The sequence below is a fragment of the Sturnus vulgaris genome, chromosome 10, assembly GCF_052056855.1.
Source record: "Sturnus vulgaris isolate bStuVul1 chromosome 10, bStuVul1.hap1, whole genome shotgun sequence".
NCBI classification, from domain to species: domain Eukaryota; kingdom Metazoa; phylum Chordata; class Aves; order Passeriformes; family Sturnidae; genus Sturnus; species Sturnus vulgaris.
This window is the reverse complement of record NC_142252.1, coordinates 14412401-14429192: the sequence shown is the minus strand read 5'-3', so window position 1 is coordinate 14429192 and position 16792 is coordinate 14412401. Positions and strand designations below refer to the sequence as shown.

The window sequence follows — 16792 nt, the reverse complement described above, 5'->3', positions numbered from 1 at the left end:
CAGCCCGGGACGCCCCCGTCCGCCTCCCCGGAAGGGGGGCGAGGGGCGGCGAGCGGCCCCGCTCCGCCCCGCCCGGCGCTTTCTGTCCGCTCTCCCGCGCCGTACGGCCCGGCTCCAGCCGCTCCCAACTCGGCGGTGCGGGGCGCGGGCGGCACCGCCGCGCTGCCCTCAGCCGGGCCGCCCTTAGCGGGACCGGGACCGGGCCCGGCCATGGCCGGCATCGGCATCGACCACTCCAAGCTGCCCGGAGTCAAGGAAGGTGCGGCTCGCCCCGGCGAGGGGAGGAGGGGGCGCTGGACGGGACGGGGCGGTCGGGGGAAATGGGAGCCAGGCAGGGGAGAAACTGTTGGTTTGAGGTGTTTTTTTAAAAAAAACATAATTATTTTACAATTTGCAGGCGCCGCGGCGGTTCGCGGCGCTGGCGGGGAGCCGGGTGAGCGGAAGGGGACGGGGCGCTCCGTGGCCGTGGCACGGGGGTTCCACGGTGCTGGTGCCGGTGCGCGGTGTCCAGCGGGTGGGGACGGGAGGCGCAGGCCGGCGGCGAAGCGGCGGCAGGCGCTGGACAGAGAGCCGCAGGCGCTGGACAGAGAGCCGCGGCCGCTCTGCCGGCCCCGCTCCCGGCTCCCCTCCCCGGGCGAGCGGCGGGGGCCGGGCTGGCAGCGCCGCTTCTCCCCGGGAGAAGGCGAGGAGCGGCGCTGGGGGAGGGCGCAGCCCTTTGTCTGCGCCGGGGCCGAGGCCGCCGCCGGCGCCTCCGCCGCGCTCCCCCCGCCGCGCCCGGGCAGCCGGGCTGGGGGCGCCGGCCGGGGCTGCGCTCCCGCGGGGAATGGGGCAGCCGGGGCACCCTGCGGGACAAGGACGAGCAGCGATGTCTGTCTGTCTGTCTGTGCCTCGCCGTTACGGCTCGGCCGGCTTCGGAGGCTCCGCTCGAGCCGTTGGAAAAATGGGAGCAGAACTGTGAATATCCACGGATTTGGTGATTTGGAGGCCCCGGCTATAAACACTTACTCCTACCGGTTTTTATGAATGCTGGCCTGCACTGAGCTTGGGAGCGCCAGGCAGCCGCTCCCGCCCCGCAGAGCCCCGCGCCCCCCTCGCTTTCAGGGGTCCCGCGGGCTTGGCCTGTGCTCAGAGCACGGATTCACCTTCTATTGGGCCGGGCTGCCCTGCGCTTCCCTGTTAGCACAGTGTCTGCCTTTGAGCTCAATTAAATGTGCCCTGGAGCTGCTTTGGCTTTAGAAAGATGTGTAGGAGATAGTTTGTTCTTTCTGACAGTGATTTGTGATATAAACCGGTAGAAGCTCTGACATAATTAAGTTAGTTTAAATTTACTCTTTAGTAATAGAGAGCAGTGGTTTCCTGCCTAAAAGAAATCAAACTTCCTTCAACTTGTTTCCCATTGCCACTGGTCATTTTTTTTTTTCAAATTTCAATTCTTACAAAATAGAAGTTGTGAATTTGATTATTTAGCTGGCCAAGAGTAGAAAACATATTTCTGTGCAGGCAGCTGGGGGTTCCCTTTGGCCTCCTGTCATCCTTTAATGCTTCACTTAGTGTTACTGGGACAAAAGCTGAAGTTGGTGTTTTAGGGGTTAATGTTCGTCCTATTAAGTCATTAGCAAAACTGTTACTGGCCATTTTAGCGTGGTCAAGATCTCATCCTTAGAGTCTGTCCACACATGGTTGGTTACTCAAGAAAATGAATCCAATTAACCTTTCCAGTGGGTTGATTAAAGTGAATTAAATCCCTGTGTAGATGCTCATATTCACAATTTAATTTGATTTGTCTTTATTAATTCCTGAATTGAACTAACTGGACTGAGCTAAGGTCGTTTACATGCTGAATGAAAGTAGGTTTACAGCATTACGGTGTAACTCAGCCTGTCCGTGGGAAATTTGCACCTATGGTATAGTGCGGATTAAGCTTCAAGAGTGTCCTGTTACTACGATCTGTTGTTACTTGATCGCAATGGGATTAAAGTAGTGTCCCAGAGCAACGTGCAAAGTAGATGAGGTTTGAGCCATGTTCTGCAAAGCCTCAGGCATGTGTCACGCTTTTAGTTTAATGGCATCACTTGTTTTGGAAAGTGTTGAGACTGAGCTATGCTTTGGGTTATGTCTTTTCATGCTCTGTGTCAATGCCAGCCAAGGAAAGAAATTCATTGCCTGCCATACTGAGGTGTTCCTGATAGAGAAATCACTGTTGATCCTTCTGGAAAAAGCATTCCCTTTCTTTGTCGGGGTAAAGGTCAGCTTAGTAATTCATTAACAATGAAAAACAATGTTTTGGTTTGAGAACTTTGTTCTTCACCAGCTCTGCTTCGGGAGAGGAGGTGTTTTGTCCAGGTTCTCCCTGTGTGCAGGTAGCTGGGACTGCTGAGACACAGTGTCATCCTCCTCTTCTAAAAGTGGGATCATTTCAGTGCAGCGATGGCAGTGGAAATCTGATAACTGCAGCTAGGTGCTGCAGGAAGTCTTGCTTCTTGTGTTTACTTTTCTCTTTTATCTCTAAAAGCATTTATATCAGCTGAAGGCCTGTTATGGATGGCATTTTGCTGGTGAAAACCACTTCAGCTGGTCCAGTTTATTTTGTAGGCAAAGGTTTACTGATGTAAAAATACATCCTCAAAACACACTTTTCCTAGTATATCTTGCTGCTGCAGCCTGGTTTTACAGACCCATTTTTCCATGAGTAGTAGAGTGGATCTGACCTCAGTGGTCAGCAAACCTCTTGTAAGTTATTTGTTGAAGGTTTTGGTGTTAGTTGCAATCTGTGGCCTGTGCTTCTCTGCCTGCATTTCTGTTCATTTCCCAAGTGTCTGTGCCATATTTGCTTTTCACAAAGCAGCCTTTGCTGTTTGCCCTTTTGACCTGTCTCAGAAGATTGCTCAGCTTTCTGTATGTAGATCTTTTTTAATAGAAGTCTCATTTGTGAGCCTTTCAGTAATAAAAACATCATAGGAACATTATTTTGATTAGCCACTTATAAAGCAAATAAAACTATCTCGAGCTCTGCTTGATCCCTAACTGCCTCTCATCTCCAGTGACCTGATGCATTACTAGGAGCTGTGTTTTGGAAGGGCTCCACCCTCTTTTGGGTGCCTGCTGTGAGCCCTTGGACCTGAGAGGTGTTTCTGGCTGCATGCAGGCTGGCTGAGCTGCACGGGAGGTGTTTTGGAGCTGTGCAAACCATGTCCCTCTCTGGAGGATGTACCCGTGATCCTGTCTGCTGTTGCCTTTCCAAAGGTCTAAGGCAACATCTTTGTGACATCTGTCTGCTCAGGCTGAGGCTCAGTCCCTCATCTGTTACAGTCTCCAAGAGCCATCAGTTGTTGGCAGCAGCAGAAAAACTCAGATGTGGGCATTCTCCTCATCTTTCTGAGTTTGAATCCTCTGTGAGAGAGAAAATGAAGAGGTGAGGTGGGGAGAAGACTCTAAACTCTGCCCCAGCAGTGTGCAGTGCTGGAGTACTATGGAAATTTGCACTGGGTGAAGTGTTTTTGGTGAATTTTATTTTTAGTAGTACTGTAAAGAAATGCAAGGGCCCTATGTCTGGGCTGATGATTAGAACTGACCCTGCCACAGCTGTCTGGAGCTCGAGCCTTGACAAAGGCTGATTGTGGCACCTGTGCTTTCTACTCTTTGTTAAGCACCTGATTTGACTTTTGGGAGCTCCTGAGCTGTACATTCAAATGCTCCTGGTTGTAATCTGCTGCCCGAGAGGCTGGTATCCCAAACGTGCTGATAAACTATACAGTTCTGACTGCGACCTTGGGGAAACAGGAAAAGGTTGAATATTTTCTGTCTTGGCAAGGAGTTCTCTGGGGCAGGCAGCCTGGCTGGCTCTCTTTTGCCTTAGCATAATCTGAATAAAAGTTTGCTGTTAGCATCAGCCTTCCTCTTCCTTCCAGCTACAGACCTTTCTGCTGACCTCTTCAGCTTAACATGACCTGTGCTAGACTCCTGCAATAAAAACCTCCTGGCTACTGACCCTACAAGTGACTGGGGAGGGGGGTGAGCTGAGGTGCAATGTGTCAGGCTCACATGGAACAGACTGAGGTTATTGGCTTATAATGAGGCCTTTGGCGCCTGTCTGTGCTCAGCAACAGGACAGTGGACAAGAGAAATTTGGTGTCTGTCAGATATGGAAGAGGATTGAGGAAGTGTGAATGGCTGGCACAGTGTCTGATGAGGAAAGATTCTGCTTAGGGGTTTTTCAGGGGAATGGTTTTGAGGGATGAGCTGTCAGCTGTATTCGTCTGAAGGAAGCATTGGCCTTTAACTGGATTAGTATAATCAAGGCAACAATTTTGAGAGTAGCTGAGGGTCAACCAGGTCATTGTGAAGCCACCTGCCCCATGCCCTTTGGCTCCAGCTGGGATTTTTCCTTGCAGCATCATGATTTTCTGCTTTGTGAATTCCTTGTTTAAGGGCTCTGAGAAATTCAGGCAAGATGGATGGCTTGAGGGCAGCGGGGAGGTGGAGAGTGATGGGACATAGACACAGGTCACTGGTTCACATCCAGCTCTTCTGGGTAATAGGAGATCTGTTTTTCCAGCATGCATGAATTCAGTATCTGAGGCTGTGGCACTCATTTCACTTCTCGTTAAAGCTGGGTGAAAGTTTTATTATGCATTCAGTGGTTCTGGGTCTGCAGTGCTTGGCAGAGATGGGCAGGATTAGCATATTTCATGCTCTTGGCTCTGAAAGGCAACTGAGCAAGCAGGTCTGTCTCCTCCCATCCCTAAATCCTTAGCACTTGTCCTCTGTGAGCTGCTGTGAGGTTGTAGTGTGGAAAAAAATTGCTTGAAAAGCAATCTTTGGCAGAAGAACACTCCAAGACTCCTGTTGATGCTTTTTGCAGAGATGTTTCCTTGGCTCCTGACAGGTTTTTGGAATGGGATAAGAGGGGACACAGCCTATTTTTGCACTGATCCTGGGGTTACAGGGATAGCTGCGGGGGGTTTTCTCCTGTTTATGATGCAACATCATGACATCGTTCATCACCCATTGCTGGTCTCTGAGTAATGCTCCCAGCTGAGTCGTGTGTTTATGGTCACCACGGGCCTCTGTTTAATCTTTCATTTCCTGTGGCCATGGGAAGCATCAGAGGATGCCAGGCAGGAGCTGGAGATGGCTGCTGCAAGGAATAGAAAAGGCCAGTTCTGCTCTCTCTGGTGCAAGAAAAAACCCATTTGGAAAAACAATGGGATATTCCTTGGGGCTGTGTGAAACTTCTGTTTTGCTGGAATAAGCTTTCTTTTTCTTGCTCAGAGTCATCCAGTTCACGTGAACGTGCTGATTTATAGGACAGAGCGAAAAGTTCCCTGCCTGCTTCCTTCTCCCCTTTCCAGAGTATCCCCAGCTGGTTGGCTTCCTGCTGCTTCACTGCTGCTCCTGTGTAGTGCTGGTTTGAAGGCTGAAGGACTGAGGAAGGAGGTTGGTCTCTTGGTGAAACTGCCTTACAACTTGAGAAGCTTTAGGTCTATTTTCTGGCGTGACACTCGCTGCTGGCTTGACCTTCAGCTGTTCTCCCAGAAGGTGATAACGACAGCTGCTGTTCTGCTGCTGGTTGGCTGCATGGCAGGGAGCAAAGGGCATGTTTGCTGGACGTTTCCACTGGGAAATGTCCACTGCTGTCTCCCTGGAGGCTGACATGCGCTGTCATGCTCTCTGTTCACCTTACAGCACTGGCTTTTCCACAGAACATGTATAGGACTTTGTGAAGGTCTCTTGACGCTTCATTTATACTTCCTTTTTAAGACGTAGAAATTGGAGCCTTCCTGCTGTTTTCTTTCTCAGTACTTGAAAAGATACCACACAGCTTGCTGAGTGAGTGTTGTGTGGCCTTGACACTGTAGTCTGCTGGGAGAGACTTTGAGCAGAGCTGGAAAGAGAACAGGAGAGTGCAGGATCAGGCTGGCTGTGTAAGGGGTGCAAGGCAGTGCTGTTGAGAACCTTGCCTTGAGCAAAAGGAATCAGTTAGGCCTTGGTGCTCATAACATTTACCCTGTAACCACAGGCACCCTGTGAATTAAGCTTGCCAGAAGTGTTACTCTTCCTGGGGAAAAAGGTATAGATGAAAGCCTGCTCAGAGCCTAGCACAGCCCATCTGCACCTGCCCAGTTATTTTGTGTCAGACTCCTGAAGCTCAACTGATGATTATCTTAATTGCACACCAACCCACGATGTCGCCGCCACAATGCTCTGTCAGCCAGACTAAAATAGTGAGATCTTTTTGTCTTTGGCCTGGGTTGGTAGAGGTTTGGTTTGTGTGCTCTTGATAGCTGTGCCCTGCATTACGTGCTCTTCAGGACAGAAAGTCAAAGTGGGTTTGCAAGTGAGTCACTTTTCTTCACTTCTCCTTTTGAAAGAGGTGTAACAAGCCATGTGCAGTAAAACTGAGTTCCTGTGTGCATTTTCGTTCATCCTTTCCTGAGCCCTTTTGCTGAACCAGAACTTGGTGGCTAGAGGAGTCAACTCTAAGGGGAAATGTTACGTGGGCTCAGTATGTGGTGTTCAATAAGTGATGACAAAGGAGAAAAGGACATAAGTGAGGAAATATTTGAAAACAGTGAGACACAGGCGTTCCATAAGGACACTGACAGAAGTGATATGAGAAGTAATGGGGCAAAAGGGAGGAAGGAAGTTTATGCAAACAGGAATATTTCCTGGCAGTGAGAAGGCAGAGGTTTTAATTCCTTTATGCGTTATATAACATGTGTGGCATTGACTCTTTACATCCAGACAGGACAAGAGGCTGGAGCAAATGCTCCTCGCAGAGGGACTGTTCCCACTGACTTGTTGGCACATGGATTGGGGTAATGCTGGTCTGGCTCAGGGCAGCTTCCCCTGGTGTGGATGGAAAACTTCTCCACCTTTGCAAAGCACAATGACTTTGCACTGGAAAAACAGCTTATTATATCTGTTCTGGATACAGCAAGCATTACTTGCAGCATCCTGGTGCAAAGAAATGGCCTCTCCCTCGGCTCTGGTGTTAGTTTTATTATTGGGGTGCTGGCTGGTGGGATGGGAAGGATTTGTGTCCTAAATTCACCAGCAGCTCCTGGAGCCTTTGGCAGTGCTGCTGAGGTGAGGTGATGGAGCACAGCACGGAGAAGGCCTGGGAATTTTCCAAGCCACCAGGGTGTTGGCTGTTTTCATGGCAGGCAGAGAGCTCTGCTGTTCACAGGGCTGTGCTCTCCTGCAGGCCATCTGGTTGGCGCCAGGTTTCCGAAGGAAGTTGGTGTTGGGAAGAGGCTGGGCTCTCCTGACCTTAACTGCAGTGCTGGAAGGACTGAGTCCTTGGCTCGGGCTGCACAGTCCTGATGCAAGGTGGGAAAAGCAGGTTTTTGTCCAGTTCAGTGCTCAGTTACCTGGTATTCCGGGCAGCTGGCATACCCCACAGCATCAATTCTGGATGTGTAACAGGTGAACTTAACTTGGTCCTTGGAATTTAACTGTTCTTTTTTATACTTTTTATCTTTTTAAGAAGCTGGGAGTATGCAGTATCACCTGAAGGTGATACACTTCCCAAAGCAAAAAAAAATTACCTTTACTGACCTGGAGCTCTTTTAGTGCTCTCAGAAAGAAGAAAAGGCTGCCAGCCTGCTCCTTCCTCATGCTTCCCAATGCATGTGTACTGTGGGCTCAGATGCCCACAGTAGTTTGCTTCAGAATGATGCAGGGACCTTTGCCTCAATCCGTCTGGCCTCAGAAACCAGGGACTTATTCTTACCCTTGTATGCCGATGTTTTAAGTCTGTAGTTGCACTTGTGGCAATGTGCCAACACAAAGCTGTGACAGGAAGGGGGACATGTATTGTTAGTGCTGCAGCTTTACTGATTTGTGACTGGTAGATGGATGTGGAATTTTGACTGATCTGGGGCCAGCTTTGGTACTTTGTGTTCCCCAGAGCTGACTAATAAACCCGGAGAACTTAAACACAGGAAGCAAGGGGGGAGAGGGGAGAGTACCCGTGAGGAGCTGGTGGAGCAAAGGAAAAGGGTTTTGAAACGAACCAACACCTTGGCTTGGTTAGGTGGAGGATAGTTCTTGCAGAGCAGCTTTGCAGTGCTGGCAGCAGCTGAACGGGTGGCAGACAGGAGTCTTCCCTTGCATCCTAGCAGCCACCTTTCTAGGGAAAAGGAAGCTGATGGGAATCTGCAAGAATTGGAGCTGACTGCAGCATTAGTTCAGATACCTTCGGCTTCGAATGCAGCAGCTGCCAGGGTTTCCATCAAAGCTGGGAGGCTGCCCAGAGACGCATCCTGCTGGAGCTTTGCTTCTCTTGGTATCTGATCTGGAGGAATAAAACCTGGCTGGTTTGAATGTGCGCTGACACTGTGGTGTGTCCTTTCAGCTGCAGCTCTGGTTTAGCTACAAGCCATGGAGCAGTCTCAGGGTTGGCTCTAGTCATCCAAAGGCTGAAGAGAAAGTGGCATCTCTGAGGACTCTTCATTCTGCTTGTTTTTGCAGAAGTTCTTGTTTCTCTGTACAACTGCAGGTCACTGTCATGTAAAACCACACTGTGAGATTTAGAGAGGAAATTTAACCTTTTTTTGGCACTTGGCAGCTTCTGTGTGGGTGTGACGTTTCAAGCAGTCACCAACTGAGTCAGGGCATGAAGTTGTACCAGAGGGGCATTCAGACCTCCCTTTTTGCCTCGTGTGTTCCTTATATTTTGCTACATTGTCTTTCAGAATTAAGCTGGAGGAGAACCCTGTGAGAGCTGACACTTTGCATTTTCTCTGCTCCTGGGCTGCCTCTTTAGAGGTTATTCACCTCAGTTTATTCACCACAGCCTGAGGGCTGAGAAATGCTGGTGAAATATCTGCAATCCTGGGTGCCGTGGCTCCTGAAAGCCATCCTGAACCACAAAGTGGGCCTGCCAGCTCTCTGCAGAGAAACTGCTGAACTGAACAAGGAATTTAGCTATGCATTCATCAGAGAATGGAAGTTTTGCCTATCTGGGAAACTTAGTGTGTCCTTCTGAAAGTTTTGTGTGGTGTAAAATTGGCTAAGATGCTGAAATAAAAGCTGAATTAAATAGATAAAACAACAGAATACAGTGATCACCATTAGAGATGGGTGTGGGGTAAAGGAGGGTACATACAGTGCAAAACTCTTAAGATGCAAGCTCCATGCCTCAGCAATTTTCTGAGTAGGTGGCTGTTTTGAGTTGCACTTGATAAGAGACTGTTTTTTCAATGCCCCCTCCCTTACACCAATTTAAAGGAGTGGTGTTGGGCTTAAAGCTAAAGGTGCCATGACATGCTGTCTGCAAAAGAGACCAAAAAACCTTCCAGAAAAGGGGTATCATGTGATCCATGGGGCACAGCTGAAGGTGTCTTACAGCTACAGTGGTGCTCTTGGGGTCTATATGGGCCAGGGATTTTGACCTCGGCTGGTGAAGGCAGCTCCTGCCCCGCTCTCCAGTGATGTGTGTGGTAGTTTGCCTTTGGGCTAAGTGAGGATGAAGCACAGCTGTTGGAGTCAAGTGTTGTTTGTTTTGCTGTGGTCCATGGTTGGGAGGTAGTGGTTAAAACTGACTTCTAGGAAAACTTCTCCCTGCCTTTATTGTTGGTTGTTCCTTTTTGCACATGTGGTATTAGCTGAGTCAACTGAAGCTGTGTCAATGCTGGAGAGGATGAACTACACAAACAGCTTTTGTTCTCACTGATGATTGAGATTATCTTCTTCCATACACAGACTCAGTTACATCTGAGATGTTGTAAGTGAAGTGTTTGGCTGCCTGAGGTCTGCTATTTGACTGTGGTGTCACCCCAGCCAAGCCATCCCTGACAAGTATATCTACCTTGAAGTTTCTGTAGTTGCCCACCTGAGTGTTCCTGGTGGGTCTACAGTGCAATGGCTGAGTTCATTGGTGATCTTTTGGGTGTAGGCAGTCCTGGACAGGTAGGTGGACATTGGGGCAGTCAGGAAATTTCTACAGAGATGAGTGTTCTGAGCCTGGCAGGTAATGACTTGCAGACATTAGCACGTATCCTATCATCTCTCTGCTCTCTTTAATATATTAAAGTGTTAATATATTCTGTGTGTTGAGCCCCTGCAATAGAAAGCAGCAGCTGTAACAGCAGTGTTGGCTGTAGGATTTGGGAGTATTGGACAGTTCTTGTGACAGGGTACTCTGTGTCTGGGGACCCAACTGGACATGGGTGAAAGGGGTGAATTTTCAAAGCATGGATGTCATTACTTCTTAAGGCTCAATGCCATTTTTAGGTACATCTGAAAGTCTTGGCACAGAGTGGCTGGAAAGCTGTCCAGTGGAAAAGGACCTGGGGGTGTGGGTTGGCAGCCTGCTGAATATGAGCCAGTGTCTGTGCCCAGATGGCCAAGAAGGCCAGTGCCATCCTGGCCTGGAGCAACAATAATGTGGCCAGTGACTGTCACCCTGTACTGGGCACTGGTGTGGCTGCACCTCAAATCCTGTGCTCAGTTCTGGGCCTCTCACTACAACACAGACACTGAGATGCTGAGTGAGTCCAGGGAAGGGCAGTGAAGCTGGGAAGGGTCTGGAGCACAAGTCCTCGAGGAGCTGGGGGTGTTTAGCCTGGAGAAGAGGAGGCTCAAGGGAGACCTTACTGTTCTCTACAAGTCCCTGGCAGGAGGTTGCAGCCATTGGCCTCTTCTTCCAAGTACCAGGTGATGGGATAAGAGGAATTGGCACAAGTTCTGTCAGGGGAAGTTTATATTGGATGTTAAAAATGTCTTCAGCATAAGGATGACCAGTGGTCAAAACAGGAAAGGATTTGAGTTACCATTCTGGGAGATATTAAAAAGATGTCCTTTAAAAGATGTACATGTGGCACTAAGTGATATGCTTTAGTGGTGAGCTTGGCAGTGCCAGGTCAGTGGTTGTACTGGATGACTTACTGTTTTTTCAACCTTAGTTATTCTAGGATTTAGTGATTGAAATGCTCCAACTCAGCATTTTCTTCTGGAGTCAAAGAGATGGTCTTTAGTATTCTCTACCTATGGGTTGTGGTTTAAGCTTTGGCAATAAGACTTGCTCTTATTTAGAAACATTGCAGATGAAACCAGGTAGGGTGGAATTATCCAGTGATGAAAAACATGGCAGCCTTCTGTAGAAAAACAGAATGATGAATCTTATCAAATTTTGTGGCTGGGGCTTGCTCAAGGGATAACCTTTTGAGGAGTCTTGTGCTATTTTTCCACTATCTTGAGTATCTCCAGCTTCCTGTTTACACTGCAAGCATTTCACCTTCTGCTTTGAGGTGTTCAGCACATACTCTCTCAGCTTTAGGACTGGTCTGTGGTACAGTGTGCGGGCTTTACAGAAGTGAGATTGCCAAACTAGTAGCCTTGGAGAAGGCATTTTGTGAACGTTGATGATTTCTGTCCCAAGGTAGCTTAAAAAAATATAATGAAGTTCTGAGGGTTTGATTCCAAAATACATACGGTCTTCCTTTTTAAAGCATTGTTAGACAGGTGAGAGTTTAATGTTGGAAAATGGTGCAGAGCACAGAAATCTCATGGCCTTGACCTCAAGGCATTTAGCTTAGAGCAGAGGATAACCTCCTTCCCAAATCCCAAGATGTTCTTAGGTTCCAGGCCAAGACTGGTAGTAAAAAAAACATAGTGGTTTGGCGATTTATTTATTTTTAATTATTATTATTTTGCATATTTACACTTCTGAGAATTAGGCTGAGACCCTGCAGTTTGGTTCCCTATGGAGTCACTCAGTCTCCTTGTGCTGCCTCATAGCTCCCAGCTACGTGTGATGCTCTGGTGCTGTGGCTGAGAAGCAGAAACTGTTCCCTTTCTCAGGCTGCCCAGACCTGCCCTCTGTCTGGCATCCACCTTCTCCCTGCATGGTTTTCTGATTTCCTTGGCGTGATGGGGGCTGGTGAACAAGGCCCTAGGAATGTCATCTGTGTAACTGCAGCAGCCAGACAGGTCCTAGCCAGCCTCTGTCAGCACCCAGGTGTGGTAGCAGGAGCTCATCTATCTCCTGGTGTGTTGGAGAGGCAGGGCAGAAATGGGAATTGCTGAGCTTTGCTGGGGCTGGGAAGGAAATGTCCCAGTTGAATGTTTTATCTGGAAGCTGCCTTCAGGGCAGCCCCTCACCTCCAGCTGGGTGGCTGCTTGGTCAGGTTGGCTTTATTTCAAGGAAATAATGATTTTGGAGACTATCTGGCTTGGAGTGGCCTGACCAGTCCCTGCTGGTAAGAGTCTCTAAGAGATCTCAACTTCCATTCTACTCTGCAGGAATCTGCATAACTCAAGCATCCTCCTGAGACTACTGGCTTGTAAAATGCTGCATTTGCTGCTTGCCATTAATTTATCAGTTTGTAGGCCCTAAAAATGATTTTTAGCTGATGATACTGCTTTTTCATGTTACTTTTTTCTTTCCTCTCCCTCCTGTCCTTCAGATTAGAATTCAAGAACTGCAGATGGTCTAAACTAAGTATGACTCACACCTAGTTTATTTTGTGAATTACCCAGCACACAATGCTGACGGGAAAATGCTGGGAGTGGAGGGGGTGGGGAGCAAGAGATGGTTTTTAAGACCCAAAAGGAAATGCTTGGAACATGCATCTGTGGTTCCTGGGTCATTGACCTGGCCTGTATCCTGGACACGTTATATGGGCCGTGTGAACCAAGGAGGCCCTTGGGACCTGCAGTGGGTGTCAAAACATGATCTAAGACTTCAGGCAGAAGTGCTATGAACCTTCCTTGAAAAGCCAGTGGGGGCTGACCTCTTGCTGAGACAGCGTGTTCCACACCACCCATTCCTGGGTGTTACCTATCTCTTTGTCACACCTGAGTATCACTAACAACATCTAAGGCTGCCTTTGCTCCTCTGTTGTGGTTACCTCAATCTGTTTGAAGCAGTTTGGGGTGTTGGAAATGCTGACCTGTGGAGCTGAGGTAATGCTGGAGAAAGTTAGTGAGGTGGGTGGCAGAATATAAAATGGAAGAAGTTATTTAATGAAATTTTGCTGAGCTGTTGTGCCTAGGGACTTTGTTATGTCAGCCATAAAGGCAGGGCTGCAGCCATGCTTCCAAGAGCCTCAGATTCACCAGTGCACAAGAAGGCATACTGCAGTGAGAACTACCAGAGGAGAAGACCTGTGCTTGGAGCTTGCAGAGAGGCTCTCAGAGATTCCTCAAGACAAGTGAGCTCCCTCTTCCATGCATGGATTTTTGGATCCTACCAGTCTTAAGGGTGATGCTTCTGCCTTCATCCTCCCCAGCTGGCACCTCTCCTGGCCACAGAAGCCACTGGGATTCTTGGCCAGGCATTTCTTTATTGACAGCTGTGCCAGAGTGTATTCCTGGTCTGCTCCCTGCTGTGCCAAGGTAGATTGGCTGAATCAGACTATGGTAAACCTGTTGTGAATGTTCCACGCTTCACTGGACTTGCCAGTTGTAGCTGCTCTGATTGCACCCCTGCTGGTTGTTTGACTGCCTGGTGGCTCCCAGCCAGGGCCTAGGGATGGGAAGTCAAGTTAATTTGCAACAGTGAAGGTAATATTAATCTCACCTTTCATTTTTTTTTAGACATAGAATTAGGGAGCAAGGAAATGGATTTCTTTTCCCTTAAATACGGAGCCTCGCAGCAGAAATTAAGTCTGTTGTCATTGGGGCCATCCTATTTCTCAGCACAAATCCAGTGTACATAATACCTAGTAATGATTGTGCTGTACCCTGCTGGGACTGGGCAGGGAATGAGAACTAGTGCTGATGAAACTTCATTTCAGACCATGCCTGGCCAGTACACATATTCAATTATTTCATAGTTGCCTCATTGTTGGATCTGAGTCTTCAAGGATTGGTTTCCTTGGCCTCACTTGCAGCTGCTGTCATGCTTGGCTTGGTGCCATTGGTACTGGGTCTAGTTGTGAGGGAATGCTCTGCACTGCCATCAGCCCCAAATCTGCTAGGGAGGTGCAGGTGTCCCCATCCTTTGCCACCTGGCTGTCTGACAGTGCTTCGTTGTGTTTGTAATGGGATGTTCTCATCTTCCTTAGCACGTTGTTCTCAGGCTGATGGGACTTGAGAATAATGTGCTCAGATGAGTTGGAGGCAGCCAGCCCAGCCAAGTTTCTGACTGTGACGAAAGTCCTTGTGCTGCCTGCCCTGCCAGCAGCCACAGCAGCACAAAGAGAGGGCTGTGTGCTCGAGCTGTCTGTTTGGGTTTGTAACAGGAGTGTGTGTGCAGCCAAATGGCTTCTTCAACAATACTCAAATAATTCCAAATGTGTGAACAAACCCAAGCCTTGCTGCTGTCCCACTAGTCTGCTCCGTGCTGTGTCCTCTGTGAGATGGGAGCACCAGGGAACCCAGGCACTGAGGAGCTTCCAGTGTGCATATCAGTGGTAACTGTCCAGCTTCCCTCTCTCTGAACTAGACCTTGGTGGGTTAATATCACTGGTTTAAGACCCAGCCCCTTTATTCATATCTAAGCCCTTCAACTTGGTGGCTCATGCCAGGGCAGTGTCCCCATTTGCTTTGTCAATGTTGTGTGGGGCAGGCAGCGACAGGGCACAGGCTCAGGTCTGGGTCCCATGTTAGGGATGGCACTGGACCTAGGAGGATCTGGAAGCTGCACCAGGGAATGTACTCTGGCCTATATGTGCTTCTTGGCACAGGCACTGAGCTTCAAAACACCCTAAACAGGAGCCTTTGTCCTAGCTTTATGTCTGTGACATCCAGCTTTCAGCTGTAGCCTGTAAGAACTGAGAATTTGAGGAGTTTATTTCGTTTGTTTGGAGACCCATGAACAACTTCCAGCACTTCTCTGGAGGAGCAGCTAGAAGAAGCAGACCTGTCTATGCAACAGCAGTCTATATGGACTTTGCCTTTTTATTTTGAGACTGTGCTTTTTTTGGGGTAGTCTTAGTGGCTTGTCAATCCAAAAGGGTTAACCAATCATTGCTGCATTGTAGGAATAAGCTCAGTGATCGAGATGAGACTTTTCTGGGGTTGGTGCAAGACTGTCAAAAGACAAGGAGCAGTGTCCTACCATGGCCCTCCCACTTTCTCGCCCATGTGCCAAGCTCGTTTCTGTAATGTGTATTTTTCCAAACAGAGGAGTGTGTCTGGGTGTGGGTAGAATGGAGTAAAAATAGGCAAAAACAAAGCTGAAGTCCTCCTATGCTCGTGTGCCTCTCTGGGGAGGATGGAGCAAAGGTCTGCCAGCACTGTCAGCACCATGACTGACAAGACAGCTTTTGAACACCACAGGGAACAGAGCAGTGTGTGAGCCTGTGCAGGAGGGGTTTGGGAAAGGCTAGGATGTACTTTTAGAAGCATTTCTTGTAGCAGTGATCCTTATGCAAAAAAAAAAAAGGTAGTTCTGAAATGTTCGTCCTTGCTCCTGTGCTGCTTGCCTTGTCTTGCTGGTACAGCTGTTCAGGCAGCTGTGCTGTGGACTTGCTCAGAGACCTATTGCAGTTAAAAATAGCACTTCTCTCCCATCCTCTCTATTTTTTTTTGTTTTGTTTGTTTTTTAAACAGTCAAGACCAAGTGCTGCTTCTTGAATACATGACAGTAATAACAGCTCTAGATTTGGGCAGACTGGCTCTTTGCTGAGGTGTCTTTGATTAGCTCTGTACACATGGTAAGGCTCAAACCTCTTGAGTTGCATGATGCTTCTTGTGAACAGAAGGTAGTTGGTCCACAATCGTTCTAGGAGCTGAAGTCATGATCACAGAATTAGCCTCTAGGGCATGATTCCCTTGCCCTATCCTATAAAAAGCATGTGTTGGTGACCACCAAGCACTCTGGGTTTATCACCTGTGAACAGCACTACTGCCCATGACTCTACCGTGGCTTTTCCAGATCTGTGGCTCAAGGCAACATTTCTTTCTTTGTACAGAAATGACCACTGGAAGTATTTCAATACTATTGAGTTTCATATCATCTTTCCTTTTTTAAAAGAAGTTGCAATGAAAAAAAGCAACAACAAAACCTTAATTACACCATCCAGATTTGTTCATGCTTAAAGTGGGCCACTGTGGGATGTGTAATGTAACCTTTGTCCTCATCTCCACCCTGCTGCATGTCCCTTCTCTGAAGTGTTGCTCTGGCTGTTAAAAGCTTTTGTCATCTTAAAACACCCTTCAATGCAGACTGAACTAAAAATTCCATTGAATATGGTAAAGCATTATCTGATCTCTTGGTACAGACAACTTGAAACTCTTCCGGATATTTTGTGAGGATACTTGGGTGTGGAGTAATGTCTTGATGCTTCTTTAGTGGAGCATGTGCATCTGTGAGAAAAGGGAGGCCTTGTGGAGTCATGGCTTGGGAAAATGCAGCTACTTTCTCGTTTCCTTTGTGGAAATGTTTTTTCTGACTCTGAACCCTTTCACAAACAGAATCCTCATAAATTCCCCTTGTACTTTTGATGCATTCTAGGGGTTTTGGGGTTATTTTTAGTTTATCTTTTAGGCTGTGCCTGTGCTCTGCTAAAGAGAAATCTTTGTCTTCCCCAGAGGTTTTGCCAGTGGAGTGCAGCAGAAGGAATTTATACTTCCTTCTGTGGCTTCAGATGCACCTTGTAGTTCTCTACTTTGTGCTGTGTTTTACATGAGAGATGTTCCCCTCTGTGGGTGCTGTTAAGCTTCTTAGCTTGTGACATTGAGGGAAAAATAAGTGACAAACCTTTCTAGTGTAACTTTTTTTGTGCCTTAAACTCCCCTTAAAGCAGGCAGAAACCCCAGCTCTGGCAGATGTGTGAGAAAGGGCCCCATCCAGCAATCTGGGGGGACAGGTCACTGTCTGTATTTGGTTCACAGAGAA

At 48.1% G+C, this 16792-nt stretch overlaps 1 protein-coding gene across 2 annotated transcripts in view; it reads left to right on the top strand.

Annotated features, from left to right (window-relative positions):
- The first annotated feature begins 94 nt into the window (after positions 1-94).
- Positions 95-16792, top strand: part of CCDC50 (coiled-coil domain containing 50) — a 37612-nt gene continuing 20914 nt past the window's right edge. Inside the window, exon 1 of one of the 2 annotated variants that reach the window (XM_014891593.2) lies at positions 95-259. In XM_014891593.2, coding sequence (XP_014747079.1) covers positions 211-259 — 49 coding nt within the window. In that variant the 5' untranslated portion in view covers positions 95-210. The remainder of the gene's footprint in view (positions 260-16792) is intronic. The other variant, XM_088170899.1, reaches the window with a different exon arrangement.